This window comes from Chrysemys picta, chromosome 1 (assembly GCF_011386835.1).
Source record: "Chrysemys picta bellii isolate R12L10 chromosome 1, ASM1138683v2, whole genome shotgun sequence".
Lineage (NCBI taxonomy): Eukaryota > Metazoa > Chordata > Testudines > Emydidae > Chrysemys > Chrysemys picta.
Genome location: NC_088791.1, coordinates 131,809,841 through 131,830,700, shown reverse-complemented (window position 1 = coordinate 131,830,700; position 20,860 = coordinate 131,809,841). Strand labels below are relative to the sequence as shown.

The window sequence follows — 20,860 nt, the reverse complement described above, 5'->3', positions numbered from 1 at the left end:
TTAGCTCCACAATTTTAAGGAAGTTTCCATTGTTTGGCACATACAGCTGATCTGAAGTGCCACACAGTGCTAGGTTTTGGGTAGCAAGCATTCTCACAATGGTAATGAGCCTTTTCAGAACATTTTGCCAGTAAAGAGATTCTGATGCAATCTTCTCTCGATGCTGATCATCTATGGTTGCCTTTAACCTTAGTCTCATCTCGAGCTCTTTCCACCTATGGAATGCTCTCTGGTGATTTGCTGCCTTATCATGGCATGCCAGATTTCTAACCAGATTTTTCCAGTCCTTTGTTCCTATAGAACCCAATGTGGCTGGAACATTAGACTGGAAGAGTTTGCAACAAAAACAGTATGCAGCATTCTGGATTTTTGAGTACATAAGCCATGGCCTCTCCACTTTGTCACCATTGGGGATTTCATGCCAGTAATGTGTTGGATGGAAACTTCTATTTTCATTGTCTTTGGGGAACATGAAGTTTTTCACTTGCTGTGGCCCATGCAGTAAAAAATATCATGTCACATTGTAACATGGTCACTCAAATCACGATTACATGTGTGTACTGTGCTGCCCTATTTTCTGTTTTGCGTTGGTGCCAGTGGTTATAGGGCTAAAATGCCTGGACAAAAACAAAACAAAAACGACTTTCCGGTGCTGCCTACTGGCAACAAAGTTTTTCTAATTCTTTTTGCTGTTAATCTCTATCTCATACTTCAAAAAAGTATTTTTAAAAAGTCGACAATCAAGGAGAAAGCTCTAAGCAATGCATTGAAGATGATTATTCATCAACTGATGAAAACCAATCGAACCAAGGTTTATCTTTATCAACTGATAAAGATGAGCAAAAATCTGACCGAAGATTATCTTCACTAACTGATAAAGATGAACAATCACAATCCAGCCAAAGATTTACTTCTTCAGCAGAAAAATCCAGAAATGAAGAACTGTTATCCAAATCTAAAACTGAAGAACAGTTATTGGAAGGTGGAGAGACTGACATAGGATCGGATCAAGTACATGGCCAACAATAATTACTAATGCAATGCAAATGATTATTGTGAAAAAAGGTCCTTCAAAACTAGATCCTACATTTGAATATCCATTTAATGAGTTAATATATGCCATCCAGTATGAAGAAAAAAATGAAAAACGAGGAACAAATTAATGATCGTGGTTAGTGTATTCACAGACCAAAGATGTAGTTTTTTGTTTTTGCTGCAAACTGTTCTGTAATTCGGACATTCTTCTAGCAACTGCAGGTTTTAATGACTGATGAAATTTGCATCAGCATTTGAAAGAACATGAAATATCAAAAAATCATTTACGCTGAAGAGTCCATTTTTTAAAATTTTAAACAGTCAAAACAAAACAAAATTGCAAAGTGCAAACGTGTAAAAGCAAAAAAAAAAAAAAAGAAAGAAAAGAGCGGGATGGGGGGCAGCCAAAATTTTTTTTGCTTGGGGCAGCAAAAAACCTAAAGCCGGCCCTGCTCTTCTCTGATCTACACTTTTCTTCAGGAATGTGCATGGTTACATCCATTTGAGATAGAGATATGGATGCTGCAGTAACTGCCAGGTCACCTGCACTCTGACTAACTGGAAGATCAGGCATCTCCTCACCACTCACATCCTCACTGGGGCCGGAAGGCTCACCATGAACATTTGTGTCTATGTATCTCAGGAGAGCTCCTTCCTGCTTAGATAGAAAAGCTTCCTTTGCTTTCTTTCTTTTTCTGAATGCTGCCCCAGAGGGGCGTTTTCTTCTTTCACTCATGACTGCTGTTCTGTGCCAGCTATAGTGGCTCTCAACACTCAATTGAAGGGGACAAATAAGCAGGCTGGTAGCAGGGCCTGAGTGAGGGAAGATATCAGCGTCTTAAGGGCCTAATTGGCTCCTACTACTTCAGTTGACTGCCCGTTCTCCTCAAGTGAGTTCAGTGACGCAGCAGGAAACAGGAAGCTCCCTGAAAAGCTGGTGTTAATCAGTCCAGGCTCCTGGGGGTGCTAGAGAGGTACATAAGAGGCTCCTTCTCCTCTCTCTCCATGCAGCTCCTTCTGCTGTCTGTTATTCCCTCTCATCTTTTCTCCTGCCTGCCTTTTATGTCTCTTGTGTCCTCTTTCCTCCAGTACAGCACTCCACCATCTCTGTGCATCTAGAGCAGAGAGAATCCATATGCACGAGCAGCAGACATAATTTTCTACACTCAGGGTCCTAGTGGCGTCCCCCTCCCCCCACTGCCTCAGTTCACCTCATGGTAAGGCCAGCCCTGGCTCAGACCAGGAGCTCAGTGGTGGGATTCAATTCGAGCTTTTGTTTTAAGGACCCATCCTGGAAAGCACTCTGAGTTGGTTTCTCTCAGGGATGCCTCTCAGAAGGTTTTCAGACACTCTCCTCCAAACTTGATGGTCCTGGTTGACATTTTCAAGGATTCTTCCGAATATGGGAAGCAATGGGTCTGCTCATCCATGGTGAATATCTTGCAGCTGCACATACACTTTTTGAACCCAATGAGCTTCCTCCCTCCCTCCTCTGGAAGCATCGAAGGAGAAGATGGCATCCTCATAAAGAACATAGTTGATGCAGCACTGACCACCAAAGTTCAGCTGAATGCAACATAGCTCAAGTGCTTAGGCCACTACAGAAGCTGAAACATCAACAAATGCACCAAAGATTGGCTACTATAACCCAGATAAAAGGATATCCATTATCTTGCCTTATCCAAAGACAGTGCTAGAGCAGCGCAGCTCCAGTGGGAAGCTCATTCATTGAATGAGCTGAACAATGAACAAATTGGAAGATTCTGAAAAGTGCCAGTGGCTTCTGGCAAAGTACAGCCAGTAAGGGGTAATCTTGTGTTGAACTGCCATCACTTTCGAAGGCCAACAAGCTTTGTGCTAAAGGAGTTTCACCTTGACCCATGCTGGGAGCATGAGGCCTCACAAGCAGGAATCCTACGCAACAGTAGATGGGGCGGGCTCTGAGTTACTACAGAGAATTCTTTCCCAGGTGTCTGACTGGTGGGTTTTGGCCACGTGCTCGGGGTCTAACTGATCACCATATTTGGGATCGGGAAGGAATTTTCCCCAGGTCAGATTGGCAGAGACACTAGGTTTTTTTTCACTTTCCTCTGCAGTATGGGGCATGGGTAACTTGCATATTTAAATGAGTGTAAATGGTGGATTCTCTGTAACTTGAATCATGATTTTTTGGATTTCAGTAATTCATCCAGAGGTTGGGTGTGCATTACAGGAGTGGGTGGGTGAGGTTCTGTGGCTTGCATGTGTAGGAGATCAGACTATATGATCATGATGGTCCCTTCTGGCCTTAAAGTCTATTAGAATCAAATTTACACAAAAACATACAAGAAAATTTCTCGCTGCTTTTTCTTCTTTAGCGTGAAACTCATCCCAGTGTCTTCTGTGTGTCATCTGCACCAAGTGGAAACAAATCTATGGATACTCTGAGGGGCTGTAAACACTCAATCCAGATCAAACAATGAATGAGCAAAGCAAAACCAAACAGTAGCTCTAAATTGTTGGTTCTCAAGCTGCAGTCTGCAGAGCTGCTTCACAGATTCTTAGATTTTAAGGTCAGAAGGCACCATTAGATCAATGTAGTCTGACCTCCAGTGTAACACACAACAAAGATGGAATTACATCTAGTTAATTCTGTATTGAGCCCAATAAGCATTTTTCAGTCTTTGGGCAATAATGTTTGCTGCTAATTATAATCTAGCTCAGGAGTATTTTATGATTCCCATGCAGTTTGGCCAACGAAACTGTGAAAAGGTAGGCACCTCTCTGTGCTCATGGTTACTTCATGTCCTTTTTTGGAGGGCATTTCTTTGGTGTAAATGCAGCCATGATCAAATGTGCAGACACCAAAAGTCAAGCGTTAGCTACCACAAAAAAAAAGAATTAAATGAACAGCAAAAGGACCTAGAGAGATTTGATCAGAAGGCACCGAAGGCAAACAAGAGGAGACTTGGTACTAATAAATGCACAGCGCAACAATGAGGGCAGAGGAAATAAACATTGTAGATACAAAATGAGGGGTTGTATCTAACCATCCAAATCCATTTAAATAAAGTAAGATTTTCTACAGAGGGTCCTGTGGCACCTTTAAGACTAACAGAAGTATTGGGAGCATAAGCTTTCGTGGGTAAGAACCTCACTTCTTCAGATGCAAGTGCTTTTTACAGATTCAGACTAACACGGCTACCCCTCTGATACTTAAGATTTTCTAGTTTCCTTAATATTGTCCTATTTCAGATTTGTTTTATCATATACTAGCGACAGTACTGTTGAGAGTTGGTAGAAATGTTTCAACTTTTCATGAAATTTCAAAATTAAAAAAAACAACCCAATATCTGGACAATTTTGAACAACATTTTTGCTAAATTTACCTACATTTTTCAACGAACTACAGAGCTGGATGAAAAATTTTGAAGTCCAAAATAAAAACAGGCAAATATTTAAAAAAATACTTTGCAACACTCTTTTTTTTCTGACCAGTTCCAGTGCTATCATCTTTGAGAAAACCTCCACTATGAATCTGTGTGTCTGATGTACATCATTCAACATCCTGTGACCATGGGCGCTGGAGGGGCTACACTGAGAATGCTCAATCAGGGCAAACTGCAAAGAATGGGGCTGACAATCCCCAAAATCAGTGGTTTATTCTAGAATTAGATTCACCAAGCCAGTCACAAAACAGCATCTGCAATACCTTACTGGTTACCAAGAAGCTAAAACACAGCTCCCTTAAAACAATCCAGCTTGGGGCTCCCACCTAGACAGCCAAGTTTAATATAGTGAGAGTTACTTAAAACCTTATTCACCATATATAAAGTTCTATCAATCCCAAGAGACTGGACATATTACCCAACAGGTCAATGAATATTTCAGATCTTACCCAAATACATGCTTAGAGACAATTCTTATTAACTAATCTAAGACTTGTTAAAAAAAAGAAAAGAAATATTATTGTGGTTAAAAGATTGTATACAGATAGGAATAAATTTCTTAAGTCAGTTTCAAAACTGAGATGGTGAGACTGCTGGTCCTTCTAGAAACAATTCAATAAGTTATAGTCCAATAGGCAGTCCATGTGTAGAGTTTGTTCAAATTCTTCCATGAGAATTTTCAGGGACAATCCAGGGTAGACCTGGAGACCTCTGTCTTGTGACTTGAGCTTCCTTTATAGTTCTCTAGCAGGCTGATAGCCTCTCGACAGCAGACATCAGAGCCGGCATTCCTTGGATGAAGCACAGGTAATATATATTTTCTTTCTCTGAAGTAAATCTCTATTTCCTAGGCACTCACCGGTAACTAGTTGCCTTCATTAGCATAAGGTAACTAACTATTCAAAAGGTTCACAGGCAGTTCACTACAAACTTCAAAGAGAAATAAAGACAATGATACTATTACGCCACAAGTTTCATCTAAATGTTAATATCCCCTTTTGCTCTCTGAATCAATAGAATATAGTAATGAAACATTACAGACAGAAACCAAAGTTTAGCATCTACAGGTTAATTAGATTACATTGTTAAAATCCAATAAGATATAGGTAAACACAAATAAAATTAGTATCTACTTCTGATTCTCTGATAATACAGGCTTATATTTCAAGAACTCTAATCTACTTAATATGGCTTTGCTAACTATCGACAAGAAATGGCCCTCTTTACCATTTCCGTACTTTTCCAATATGTCCTTAAAGGTTGATTTTAGTTCAACCAGCCTACAGGTTGCTTAACCTTCGCTGGCTCAGCATCACACGTACACTTATGTTTTCATGTAATCGAGCTACTGTATAATGTCATGCAGGGATAGGGTGGTCTCGTTATTGAAAAGGAAGGCATTCATGAGAGGATCTCTTTCTTAGGATGTTGTCAATAATATGAAAAGATCTGAGAACCAATGGCCTAACTAGTATCAAGTCATTCTTTTGTGCCAACATCCTAAACAAGCAAGGAAGTATAGAATTACCATTAATCCTTGATTCATCCCAAGAAGCCTGCAGCTTAGGGAATTTATAACTTCTTTAAGAAGATAGAACCATCTGTCAAAATAGTGCCAGCTACTTACAATGCAGGGTGGCTCTAAGCATAGTTTTACCAGGGACCAAGTGCAATTACTACCTACAATTATGGACTAGTCCTTGGAAGCATCTACAGACATACTTCAGAAATGGTCCTGAATCAAAACTCCGAGTGCAAATCTAACATCCATAGTCACAGCTCAAAATTCTCCCCCTGAATCCAAACTCCCTGTACACTGGGAAAGCTAGAATCGTGCTCTGCATATGAAGCCCCATTTTTCTGAGTGTTGAGATCTTTTGGGTTTTGCCCATATCAGACACACTCAGTGCATAGGATTCGCCTCTCACTTGCACTGGTGTAAATCAGGAATAACCCCAGTGAAATCAATGGAATTGCACTGATTGAAATGAAAGGAGAATTCAGCCCATGAAGTTCAGGGAATGTCTTACTGCTAAATGATGAACTCGTCTGAGTCCTCAAGGGTTAACACATTGTTGTTAATGTAACCTCATACGCTACAAGGCAGCATGAATGGAGGGAGGGGAGACAGCATGGCAGACAGAGACAGAGACACACACCCTGTGTGTGAGAGAGAGGGAGAGATGCGCATTGCCCCTTTAAGTACGCTGACGCCACTCTAAGTAAACTGCCTTTTTAAGTAAATCAGCAAGTTGAGACAGCAGCTGCTCCCAGCAAGCTCCCTCTTCCTGAGCCCTGTCATGTCCCTCCCCTCCCCCCCCGATCTATGGAGATGGGGTAAGAGGGGGGCAGGAGCAGGGGGACTCCCTGATATTAGCCCCCCTTATCTCTCCCTCCCATACAGCAAGCAGGAGGCTCCCGGGAGCTGCTCCAAGACAGAGGGCAGGAGCAGCACATGGCAGTGGGGGGAGGGACAGCTGAACTGCGGCCAATTGATAGCCTGCTGGGTGGCTCTCGCACAGGGAACTTAGGGGACTGGGGAGCTGATGGGGGGCTGTCAGTCCACCCTGGTTCCAAGCCCCCACCACTAGCTCCATCGGGCTGCTCTTTCTGCAAGCAGTGGACAAAGCAGGCTGCCAAACAACGTTATAAGTGAGCATTGCAACAACTTTAAAGGAGCATGTTCTCTAATTGATCAGCAATGTAACAACGAAGCACTGTTAACTGGGACAACTTTAAGTGAGGAGTTACTGTACAGGAGTTTGCTGTGTATTTCAGAGAGACATTTACAAGCCTCAATCATCATCTTTGGAGCTCTCATTCCTTTTCATTGTCAAAACTAAGCCACTCTGTCGAAAACATTGCTGATCAGGGAAGCTGCCATATAAAACTTGTTTCAAATTGACATGCAGTCTCCATAGATGAATGAACTTTTAAAAAGTACATTCATTAAAGGAAAGGTTTGTTCCCTCTGCAATTAATTTTAAGCACACATCCCCAAGAAGAAAACCACAAAGGAAAAAATACTTGCAATGGCATTCATGGATTCTATGTGCCTCCCAAAACCAGACCTCACTGATTAATTATATGCTATCTATCCAGTTCATGCAGGGGTTAAGAGTGAGCATGTGTTGAGGGGGATGGGGAATTTGCTAATTAATCTTTGTGTGAATGGGTCGCTTGCCAATGAGTCAGCAAAACAAGCAACATTTTCAACAAATGGTTGAACACAAAAATATTGCTTGTACCCAAAAATCTGCTGAAGCCATCTGTAAGTGGGGATTACTAATAATGAGCTTCAGCACATGGCACCAGACCTACCAGGTTATAAATGACTTAAATGCATTAATCAGCTGCTGAAAAACCCTCCAAGGGGGAAAAAACAAAACAATTACCTATAATGAAATTCTTGGACAAAAAAAATAAAATAAAATTACAAGGTGGTTACAACTACTGAATCATTATCTTTTCCAAAGATTCACTTGCAACGAACTTTTAGATTATGGATTAAATTATGATACTTGCCGCCACTCATCTGTATATTACACAAATTATATATATATATTAGAGCCAGTCCTGAGGTGACGATGAGTTTTCCAGGTCCCCAGAATTGTTACTTACTATTTATAATCAATAGATAACAAAGAACTTTGCACAAGCTGATAAGTGTGTTTTACATCTTTAGACAATCAACCTTTCAGTGCAGGGATTGTCTCTTTTCTATGTTTGTACAGCTCCCAGCACAACGGAACCCCAATTCCAATTAGGGATTTGGGGCAGCACCAGCATACAAATATTCACTACTAACAACAACAGATACTGAAAATAAAGCACCCAGAGGTTAATTTAGTTGAGCAAGGTGACAGTGAATCTCAGTGAGAGAGCGCCCCAGGAACAGGACCCTGACTCCCAGACCTGTGCCCTGTCCACCACTAGGACAAACTTCTTCCCTGTGATAAGGCTACATTGTTGGCAGATGCTATTGGTCGTCACTGACTGATCCACCAGTACCATAAGATTTGAGTTGTTTCTGAAACCGCACCACAATGTCACTCCATGTGACCTGGGGGAGCCTTGTGAGCAGTTAAGCCATCTGACTGTGTAGGGAAAGTGAACAGGTGTGACCCAATGTCTAATAAATTGTGATGGCAGCCACAAAACGGAGTTAACCCCACAGCAAAAAGTCCTAAAGAGAAGTGAATTAGAAATCTGCAAAACAAGATACCAGAATGTAAACACCAATAATGCTCTTCTCTTGTGTGGCATCTTTCATTTTCAAAGCACAATAGAGTATTTATTGTTTCTCTCTAGGCATCTGTAAGGTGGATAAGTGTCATCACCATTTAAGCAGAAATAAAACAGAAGCCAAAGAGATTAAATGTTTTGTCCAGTGCCAAAAAGAAGTCCGTACTAGAGCAGAGATTACACCAGGAATTCTTAGTTCCTATTTGTGAGCTTTGACCACTACACCATGCCATTCTCTACCCTTTTCTTGTGCAACTACAATGGAGAAGTACAATGTTACAAAAGCTCTCCACTGAGTGAGGAAATCTACAACATATTCCAAATGAGAGGGGGATTAAGGTTGGTCACCACTCAAGTAATGAACATCATTTAGTGCTTTGTTGGTGCAAATAGAAGCTGTGAATGCCACTTAATACATTCCCTGAGCTCCACTTGCTGTGCATTGCAAGATGCAATATAGGTCTAAAAGCAAAGGAGTCTGAATTATCATTAAAAAGCAACAGGGAGTCCTGTGGCACCTTATAGACTAACAGATGTATTGGAGCATAAGCTTTCGTGGGTGAATACCCACTTCGTCAGACGCATGCATTACATTTTCATTTGGGATCATATACAAGTGGGTTCAGATACTTGTTTTCACAAATATAAAAGTTTGGACTGAATGTATTTGAACATTAATGCTGAAAAATAGCGATTAAATCTTTTCAATGGAAGTGTTTGTAACTTGACAGCTTAAGAGGAACACAGAGGTTGAGTGGAGTGACCCCATTTCACTTACACTCTGAGCTAATTTTCTCCTAACAATGAACACTATAGGGTGGTTTATTCCCTGGGAGACAATGGCAGACAGGTTTGGCGTCTTCTCTGCCAGTAGTAGCAGTTCTGCTCTAAGCTCACTGTCAGTCCATTATACTCATTGCAGCTGTGGCAGTTTGCCTATCCTCTGAAACAAGGGTGGGGGAGGAATGGTGCAAAAGAGCAGAGGAAACTTACTAAAAGAAGGACATGCTGTCTTGCTGCCTGATGGATATATCCCCTCACAGCTTTCCTGGTCTACGTCCTTCATTACAGGTTCAGAAGGAGGGAGAAGAGGGAGAGCTGTGGAAGGTGAAAATCCCTGGCAGCATGTGCGTTGCTAGCCTCAGAGCCAAGAAAAGCAGTAGCTCAGTTTATTCATTATTATTTGTATTGTGGTAGCATCTAGGAGTCCCAGTCACAGAGCAAGACCCCATTGTGTTAGGGGCTGTACAAACACAGAACAAAGAGACGGTCCCTGACCCAAAGAGCTTACAGTCTGAGTAACATCAACCTAAGGCTGAGACTGAAGGATCCTCTCAGATATATTCATTTCTTTGTACTCGATCACATTACTCAGAACAGATGATCAGTTTAGGATCTGATTTTCTAAGGCAGCCCACCCTCAGATGCAATAGCATTCACTTATGCAGTCTTCAGCAGTTACGCCATGTTGTTGCAGCTGAGAATACTGCTGGCTATTTCTAATTGGTTGCTAGGAGATTTTTAGTTTAGGATATAAATGCCTGCAAAAAGTGCTGAAGTGACAGCCCTGGAAACTGAAGCCATCTATTCACAGAACAGGTACATCCAAAACAGCAGCCCTGCAAGCTGCTGTCACACCCTTGGGTCTCGACCCTGATTTGGAGGAACAAACTTGGAGGGTGATAGATTAGTTCAACTTTTGTGCCCTTTGAAACCCTGGCCTTTCTGCTTGAGATGACCAGCAGTGGTGGTGTTTGTTTGTGAAGTCATTTTGGATACTTGTCCAATAGGAACAGGACTGAGATGAATTTTGGTTAAGGTGCCAGAAAAAAGCTGAGGTCAGTACATCCCGCAAGAAGGCACACCTACCTCCAAATCCTTCCTTACTGCTGGTGTGAGCACCTGCTGGTTCAGCAGAAGCGAAGAAGAGTTTATGACGTTTACCTCTTGCACTAAGCACAGAAGGATGAAGGCAAATGCTTTTGTGTGTCCTATACTGATCAATACAACTATAACTTCAGTTTCAAATAATAAACCTTTTAATTGGAGAGCGTGAGAGAGAAACAGAGGAGGAAATAGACACAGATGCAAATATTTGTGCTAAGCAGAAAATGTTATTCAAAAGCTGAGGGAACATTGTTCACCCTACATAAATGGGCTTGCCTGTGTCAGGCACTCGCTGACAGAGCACTGATGTGGGACTGTTTTTTAGCTGCTGTGGCCCAGTTTTAAACAGTATACCACTGTATTTGGAGAGACAAAGGACTGGAATGAAGAAAAGTGATTCAGCAGGAATGCCGTGATCATTTAAAAAGAAATCAAAAGTAAGCAGAAATGGAGAGGCTGGGGATTTCCGTGTGTCCAGTTGAAATCCATTTTAACTTTACCATTATTCTGACCATTTTGTAAGTCCCAACATGGAGTTCAGTACTATACTAGATGCAGAAGAACAGGTGGGGTTAGATCCCTGCTCCTCAGTCTGGCTGCCTTGTGCTGCTCTGGCAGCAAGAAGTGTTTGACCAGCTGGCTAACTGGCTGCCTGAGGGAAAGATTCTGCAACTGGAGCTTGGTTAAAAATTCTGCTGAGGGTGAGTGCAACCAGAATAGGCCCTTGCTCACCATCCCAGAGCTGTGTTGGTTGTGCTGGGTTAACAGGAATAAAATGGATCAGTCCTCTCCTAAGCCTGATGACTGAAGTCTTCTGTGCTGGGGAATGGTGGCCATTTTCTGAACAGGTAATGAAACCAGGGGTTAAGGGAAGGAAATCGTAGTAGTTGTGTGTTGTACCACCAATGGTTTTGAGTGAGCTTAGATGAGGAACTTGCCCAAATACTGGTATCCCTCATTGTCTCTGTGGCAGTTCTTGAATTATTCAAGACTTTTATGAAGGCCATGTGAGAACCAAGTGCTGGCTTTCACTGGATAGTCACAAGTGTTTCCTGTAGCACTCTTGGATTAGAAGAGGAGAGTCTAGAGAAATAGGAAAGTCATCATGGGAGACTGCTACTAGATTACAGAGTGGTAGCCATGTTAGTCTGTATCAGCAAAAACAACGAGAAGTCCTTGTGGCACCTTAAAGACTAACACATTTATTTGGACATAAGCTTTTGTGGGCTAGAACCCATTTCATCAGAGGCATGAAGTGGAAAATACAGGAGCAGGTATAAATACATGAAAGGATGGGCGTTACCTTTCCAAGTGTGAGGTCAGTCTAACGAGACAATTCACTTACTAGCAGGATACCAAGGGAAGAAAGATAACTTTTGAAGTGGTAATGAGAGTGGTCCATTTCAGACAGTTGACAAGAAGGTGTGAGTAACAGTAGGGGGAAATTAGTATTGGGGGAAATAGGTTTAGGTTTTGTAATGATCCAACCACTCCCAGTCTTTATTCAGGCCTAATCTGATGGTGTCCAGTTTGCAAATTAATTCCAGTTCTGCAGTTTCACGGTGGAGTCTGTTTTTGAAGATTTTTGTTGAAGAATTGCAACTTTTAGGTCTGTTATTGAGTGACCAGAGAGACTAAAGTGTTCTCCTACTGGTTTTTGAATGTTATGATTCCTGATGTCAGATTTGTGTCCATTTATTCTTTTGTGTAGAGACTGTCCGGTTTGGCCAATATACATGGCAGAGGGGCATTGGTGGCACGTGATGGCATATATCACATTGGTAGATGTGCGGGTGAACGAGCCCCTGATCGTGTGGCTGATGTGATTAGGTCCTATGATGGTGTCCCTTGAATAGATATGTGGACAGAGTAGATTAGACTCCCCTGTGTTCAGCCTGAATTTTAATTGCTTTGTTTGGTGTCTTTTGATCTAGTCCAGCCCTGTATCTCCCTCAGACCATAGTAAATTAATTGACATACTCAAAACAACCTAATTTGAAGACGCTTTTGATAGGACAGAATTTAAGAAGTGGTTTCCCCTTCATATCATGGGTTCTACTGAGGAACTTTCACAAACAGTTTCAAAGGTACTGTTTGAAGCCTTGCTTCATTTTAATTTTTGTGTTTACATCCTGGTTATCTTTCATATTTTCATTCTTTGGTAAATAAGCACAATACATTCTCTCCTCTCTGAGAATTTGTCTTAGTCATAGACTTCATTTACCCAGAAACATCTGCTCCTCAGCTTTCTCAGCCCACACCCCACGACTGAACGAAACCCTCCATGCATTTTGTCTCTTTTGTTAGGAAGGAAATAACTGCAATCACTGAGGAGACCTAAGTTTTCGAGGGGGCCAATATGCAGTAATTGTACCATAGCTCACACTTATTACCTGTACAAAACTTCTCTTCTCATGGGACTGTTTGATGTGGCCACTCAAAGAATTGTGGTTAAAATACAAAAAGGTTTGTGTTGGTTTGAACTTCTGTAGCAAAAGAGAGCTACTGCTTGGTTTTAGACCCTACCTAAACTATGTTATATATAAACATAACACATACTTACTAACAGTTTAGACTAGGGGTGGGCAAACTTTTTGGACTGAGGGCCACATCTGGGTGGGGAAATTGTATGTAGGTCTGGGGCAGGGGGTTGGGGTGCGGGAGGGAGTGTGGTGTGTGGGAGGGGGTGTGGTGTGCAGGAAGGGGCTCAGGGCAAGGGATTGGGGCAGAGGAGGGGTGTGGGGTGTCGGGGGGGCTCAGGGAAGGGGGTTGGGGTGTACAAGGGTGCAGATGCAGCAGGGAGCTCAGAGCAGGGGTTGGGGTGCAGGAGGGATGCACGGTGTACAAGGGAGCTCAGGGCAGGGAGTTGGAGTGTGGGTGCAGCAGGGGGTTGGGGTGCACAGAGGTTCGGGGGCTCGGGGCAGGGGGTTGGGCTGCAGGAGGGGTGCAGCAGGGGGCTCAGGACAGGGAGTTGGGATGCAGGAGGGGTGTGAGGTGCAGGCAGGGGGCTTAGGGCAGGGAGTTGGGGGGTGCGGTGCAGGAGGGGTTCAGGCTCCGGCCTGGCACCGGTTACCTAAAGCGGCTCTGGGGTGGCAGCGGAGCGCACCGGGGCCAGGGCAGACTCCCTGTATGCCTGCCCTGTCCCTGCGCTGCTCCAGGAAGTGCGGCAGCCCCTGGGGGGGGGGGGGGGAGGGGGAAGGGAGACAAGACATGGAGGGCTCCACGTGTGCTGCCCTTGCTGCGCCTCCAGGTCCCTCCCCCGAAGCTCCCATTGGCCACGGTTCCCTGTTCCCGGCCAATAGGAGCTACAGGGGGGGGGGCGCAGTGCCTGGAGGCAAGGGCAACAAACAGCACCCTCTGCCCCCCCACCCAGAGGCCGCAGGGACGTGGTGCCGGCCGCTTCTGAGAGGTGTTGATTTGCCAGAAGTATTACTCCAGGAAGGACTCGAGGGGAGGACTAGTGAATAATGCTGCAAACCACAGTGCTAGAGGGATGGATATAAAAAGGATACAGCTGACAGAACAGCCTCAGCACAAGAAATATTTAATAAGGGGAGCTCTCCTTCTTGGCTGTCATCTCCCTATTCAGTCACTTCTCTACTTCAGGCATAAGATTTTATAGGCTTTATGTCATGAGGCTTTACGATCATCTGCTCTGTACTGATCCATACACAGTGCACCAGATCCTCAGCTGGTATAAATTGATGTTGCTCCATTGATTTCTGTGAAGCTATGCCATTTACTCCAGGTAAGGACATGGTTGTAGATTTATAAGTGAAAGACTATATAAAAGGTTTGCCTGTAGAACAAAACTTTATATTCATACCCACTGTACAATAAGAAAAGATAGGTGATCAGTGGATAGTGTGGTAGCCTGGGGTTCAAGAGACCTGTACTAAATTCCCTGCTCTGCAACAGACCTCCTGTGTCACATTGGGAAAGTCACTTAGTCTTTCTGTGCCTCAATTCCCCATCTATAAAATGGGGTAATAGCTTTGCCCAACCTCATGGGGAATTGAGAGGATAGATGCTCAGATACTACAGTCATGGGGGGCACATATAAATACCACAGATAGCTAGGTTAATTTGTAGCACCCCCTCTCCACTAGGTTACCTTCTTTAATGCCAATCTGCTTACAGGTTTTGATGGACAGGTCTGGGTTGCTCTGGATCCCGCCACCCACTCAGCAGGGTGCATCTTCTTTATTTTTTCCTATGAATTTATTTGGGGGTACCTCCACCTCCCGCGCTCCTTCCTGGCAGGGGCAGCTTGGGAGGAAAATTCTAATCACAGGGTAATCCCCACTTACTTGCCAGATAGCTGGAGACTCCCAAGAAATAACACAAACACATACAATATATTCAACACAAAAATTATATTAAACAGGAGACAAATATAACAGGGTAAAACACTATTCTTAGGGTCACCGGTGCCCACGCTGATAATACCGGTGAGTTTCCCCAGTCACGTGACCTGATGTAGCAGATAGAAGATTAGTGTCCCATTGGTATGCGTACTTTGTTGGGGCCCTTGATGATCTATGACTACAAAATTCTACTCTGCAGTGGTCTAGAAGTGTGGCTGACTGGGTTCAGAACAGCCCAAAGGACTCACAAGTAGGAGAAGGTGGTGAGTCCCTCCACAGGTTTAATATGCAGCAGGTTATAAAACCCCCAAACCCTTCCTCCCTGGCTTGAGGACACAGTTCAGGGAGTAGGGGGTCCCCAAAACAAGTTCCCTGACTAACTAAAAGATGGTGCACTCACAACCTCCATGAATGATCCTCAGGTTCAGAGATGACTCTGGACTCCTCAGTCACTGCAGAGGGGCTGATCTCTGCTGGCAGGGATCCTCTTCAGGCAGGAGTCAGGTTGCTTCTGATCCCAGGATTTCCCCTCACCACAAAAGGGTGCAGGGCGCAAGGTGCAGATTACACACCTGTACTAAAATCCAAACTGTAGTCTCCTAGCCCAGCATCCAGACACACACACAGCAGGCAGCAGCCCTGGACTAGCAGCCAGAGCAGAGCTGACCATGTGGTGACTGGTCTCACCCAGGGAGATGGAGGGCTAACTCAGCCTGGCTGGGGAAGTTTCCCAGCAAAACTCTCCAAACTTGGAGTCATCAGTGGAGCGGGAAAAGCCCAACTGAGGGATCTTGCTTTCAGGTCCCTAGAGGCCAGTTCTCAGGGGGAACCCTGCATGCAGGCCTGGGACTCACCAGCTCCCCACACAGCCAGTCCTGCCCTTGCCCTGGCTGGCTCCAGACTGACTCAAAAATGGCTTCTCCCCTTTCCTGAACTCCCTGGGAAGGGCATCTCACTCCCTATTGGTTGCCGGGAAGACTCTGAGTCTGCCTTGACTCCCCCTCCCTACCAGGGACAGTGTGCCTCTCCCTGAGCTGCCAGCAGATAGAGCCCCAGGAATCTAGGTAATCTCCTTGGGGGTTACAAATTAATAAAATCAAACCAAAAGTTCTAATAGATCTGCTATAATGAGAACCTACTCTTCCATCAAATCCTCTACTCATGCCGAACAGTAATGAAAAAAGCAATGAACCTGATGTTGGAGACCTCATACGAACTACAGAGCACAGACCATAGACCAGAAGCTAAATTGCAGCATGCACTGTGTGTTCATGCTTCACCAAATACCAGGCCCAAATGTATCATGGGTAGCTGTCACCTTCATTTATGTTATTCAAGCAAAAAAAAAAAAAAAAAGCAAACTGCAGTGGAGAAGTAACTGTATAAATACATGCCATGCCTGCAACAGAAAAGAACCAGGGAAGCAGTGAGAAAGCCAACTGCTGTATTCAGGTCAGGAGGGGATGCTGTTAAATAAATGGCATTTCTCTATATTTTACCTCTAAGACATTTTTCACGTAGTCTTACAGTGACCTGCTAAAACAAATCCCTGGAGCACTGATGCTGCTCCTAGAGAGGTTACTGAAGTAACCAGAATGGAAATTTCATTTCTAGGCTCTCTTTCTTTTCAGTGTTACAGATTCAAAGCTTTGACAGGGGACTACTGCACAGGCACTATCCGTGCCTTGGGGTGGTAGCTGGGTTAACACTGCTGCTAGAGTGAAAGCTAAGGGGAAGATTGGAAAGGAGGGTTGGTAAGATAGATGTAGCAGTTGCTAGAGAATAGAATAAAAAAAAAGAGGCTATGACAGATTAATCGTATAGAAATAGCCACAATGGAACAGACCCAAGGTCCATCTAGTCGACTATTCTGGCTTTGACAGTGACCAGTCCCAGATGCTGCAAAAGAAGGTATAAGAACTCCATACTAAGCAGCTGTGGGATAATCTACCCTCCCTGCCCCCAGGTGCTCAGTCTCATCCTGGTCTCCAATAGTTACTGATTGGTTTAACCCTGAAGCATGAGGTTAAATCTCCCTTCTAACATTTTTGTCATCATTAATTATTTAAAATATCCAATCCCCTTTAAAAATTGCTAAGTTTTTGCTCTCAGCAACATCCTGTGGCAGTGAGTTCCACAGTCTAATTACATGTTGTGTGAACAAATATTTCCTTTTATCAGTTCTGAGTGTGCCACTAGGGAGAGGGAGGGGAGATTTTAGCATAACAAATATTTCTTGGCCCTCTCAGTTTCTAAGACTCTAATATCCATTGCTGCATGCATAATCTGTTGTCAAGCACATATTGACAGCTCAGTTTTTCTAGCAAGCCACTGCATTATGAGTAATTCATTTTTCATAAAGCCCTTGAGCTATGGAACACACAGTAGAGAAGAAGTTCTATGCAGGGATTCATGGAGAGACTGAACTACCTTCTCCCTATCAGAGGTGGGTCAGTCTTTCTGGGCAAAATGGTGAGTCAGAGTATGAATGCTTTCATTTCTTCTTTCTGTGCTGTAACTATTTCTTGACTAAAATTGCAATAATAATACATAAATAATACCTAGTGCTCTTTATATTATATTTTCATCAGTAGATGTCAAAGCACTCTACAAAGGAGATCAGTATCATTTGATCCCATTTGGTTAAATATAGACCCACAGCCATTGCTAAAGTAGGAATGTAATGGTACAAGTGTTCACCAGAAACATGACCTAAGATTCTAAAAACAGCACATCAAAAGAAGAGCAGTTCTGATATCACACATTTTCTGTAAATGAATGGGTAGTGTGAACTTGGACCAGGATACATGTATGTAACTGATATAAACAGCACTCAGGCACAAAAACCTTTTCATAAATGAAATACTGAAGACAGTTAGAGCTGTTCTTTCATGCCCTGTTTAGCAGGAGGTTAATCCTTGCACTTTGGCATATGACAACCACCAAAGGCACTATTTAGCCAACACTCTGAGCCTTTTGTCATGAAAAAATGTTGACTTATTCTTCCAGCAGTTTCTCAGTCTCCTCACTCTTACATTACATAATGGATTAAACATTTTCCAAACTATGTTTCTTGGCTCCTCCCAAGGAAACTAGCCACAAATATTTTATTTTGACAAATCTACTTCTGAATGCAATTCTTCTTTATAAAATAAGATTAATACAGTCCATTACAAATAAAGAAATATACATATATTATATATTTGCATTTAAAAGCTGTGACATCTGTTAAATGTAGTTGCTTTCCACTGTAGTTTGCATGATGAAGGTGCACCTTTCAATCAAATACAGAGTGCATGTACCTATGTGTATACACCCCCCTATTTTTGCATTTGTATCTATACTTAGTTATTTACTGCCACTTAAAATACACAATACAGACCAGAAGAAACACCAGAGAAACAACATTATTTAACAAGGACTTTTCAATTATATTGAATATGATGGCTCTTGATTTTCAGCACAGTTGCCAAGGAAACAGTTCCCAACCTCTATGCTTGAGGTTAAAGGTTGGCTGTCAAATACATCATTTTTCTGGTCTTTCAGTTTGATTTCTTTTGTCATTCAATCTCCTATGCTGGAGTTTATGCTAATATAGAGTAATGGGTTCTTAATGCAAGCATAATCATCAATATTGGCCAAACAGGCTTCCAAAGGAGCCATTAAAAAAAAGAGGCAGTGGTGATGCATACTAAATACATCAGACATTAAAAGAGAATGAATCCAATTAACATTCAAAGTTAATTTCAAAAGTGGTTATTTATATGTTTGCATGCACACGTCTAACACAACATAGATAAACACCGACTGTAGATAATCTGCAATTTTGCTGTTTATTCTAATAAACAGATGGGTTCCCACACTATGCTTTTAAGAAATGGAAACACACTGTGAAAGTGAAGTAAATAAAGCAAACCACTACATCTCATCACCTCCCAATGAGAACTCAATGGAACTATTCATGTGCTTAAAGATAACCACGTAAGTAAGGGCAGGATTGGGGACCGTGTGTGAGATACAACACAGAAAGCACAAATTCCAACTGTGTCCCGCAGGCACACCACTCTCTACCATTGATCAAAAGATCTTTGGCTTGGGCTGGTCTCTTTGCTTCTTTGGTCATGAGACAGAGTACAGTGCTGAGTGAGAGAATATAAGGGCTGCTGGACAGTTTCATACCCAGAGAAATGAGATACATGACCTGGGTTGTTGTGCTTAGTAAAAACACAATGCATGCAATCATGCATACGCACCCACCGCCTTGGCTAAGGAGAAGATGTGACTGCTGTCATTTCTATTTTTGTCTTGCCTCACTGTGTTTTTTTCCTTTTGTACTGAAAACTAATGTGCGGAGTTCTGGTGTTGGTAAGTGGGGGGCTTTGCAGTTTTCTCTTAATCCTCTTTTGCCTTCCAGAAGAGTTAGTTGAGCTATTTTTACTTCACAGCCTCTCTAAGAATTCTCTAAAGTAGTCCAAAGCCAGATATGGCTCACTCTGAGATCAGTGACAGCAGCAATTTCCATCAGCCAGAGAGAGTTTCTAGAAACAAATGTCAGGTGCTCCCTCCTCACTCCACCAGGAACGGAGCACAGCCCCTCTGTAGTACTCCCACATCTTGACAGCCTTGGAGAAGGAGACCCCCGATCCTTGGCCGAATCTATGTTGGGCTGGTTTTCTGGCCCAGATTAGAGCAGGGCTTCCCAGAGGATTAAGGGGGCCTGGGGCAAAGCAATTTTGGGGCCCCTTCCATTAAAAAAAAGTTGCAATATTATAGACTACTATATTCTTGTGGGGACCTCTGCGGAACCCAGGGCCTGGGGCAAATTGCAGAGCCCCCCGGAATGGTGGCCAGGACCCGGGCAGTGTGAGTGCCACTGAAAAATCAGCTCACGTGCCGCCTTTGGCACGCGTGCCATAGGTTGCTCTCTCCCTAATCTAGACCATTCCTGACAGGTGATTGTCTAATATGATGTGTGCAAGTACCTGTAACCTGGGCTGCAGACAACAATGAGCTCAAAATAACACTGCTTTAAATAACACTGTTTTAAAACAAACAAAAGGAAGTATTTTTCACACAATGCACAGTCATCCTGGGGAACTCCTTGCCAGAGGATGTTGTGAAGGCCAAGACTATAACAGGATTCAAAAAAGACCTGGATAAGTTCATGGAGGATAGGTCCATCAATGGCTATTAGCCAGGATGGGCAGGGATGGTGTCCCTAGCCTCTGTTTGCCAGAGCTGGGAATGGGCGACAGGGGATGGATCACTTGATGATTACCCGTTCTGTTCATTCCCTCTGAAGCACCTGGCATTGGCCACTGTCGGTAGACAGGATACTGGGCTAGATGGACCTTTGGTCTGAACCAGTATGGCCATTCTTATGCTTATTCATCATTACAGGGCACTTCATTTCAATGAAACTGGCACAAAGCTTGAATTTGGCCTCTACCTCTTACGTTTTAATTTACAATAGTTTTTTGTTCAACTTAAAAAAATAAAAGGGAAAGAATAACTAAAATTTGCATCATTCTGATTTGCATTGCCTGCTTATTTGCTTCAGGAGCTGAACCCTTCATTATTTTGTCATGTGCATACTAATTGAGTTCTTCACTGCACACATCACAGCCTGCCATACAGCCACATTTAACATATTGGCTCAGTAATACATGGGGCAATTAATTGAAACAAGAAATTCAACCAAAATGAGCATGATCCAGAAAAGACCAAAAGGGTGCACAAGTGCTTATATAAAATGTGACAGTGACGTTTACTCTGTGTAAGCAGAGTCAGCTGTAGTGTTCTCTTGATAAAATACCTTTATACCCAGATCCATCAAAGTACTCGAACATGTGCATGACTTTACATTTGTGATCAGTCCCATTGACTTTAACAGGGCTA

General features: G+C 43.0%; 1 protein-coding gene across 9 annotated transcripts in view; it reads right to left on the bottom strand.

The window, feature by feature from the left end:
• FAR2 (fatty acyl-CoA reductase 2) overlaps nucleotides 1–20,860 on the bottom strand; it is a 208,782-nt gene that overhangs the window by 80,946 nt on the left and 106,976 nt on the right. Inside the window, exon 1 of one of the 9 annotated variants that reach the window (XM_042844224.2) lies at nucleotides 15,363–15,865. The exons of 7 other annotated variants lie outside the window; for them this stretch is intronic. In XM_042844224.2, coding sequence (XP_042700158.1) covers nucleotides 15,363–15,371 — 9 coding nt within the window. In that variant the 5' untranslated portion in view covers nucleotides 15,372–15,865. Of the gene's footprint in view, nucleotides 1–15,362; nucleotides 15,866–20,860 lie in introns of those variants that run through there. One more of the 9 variants, XM_042844266.2, reaches the window with a different exon arrangement.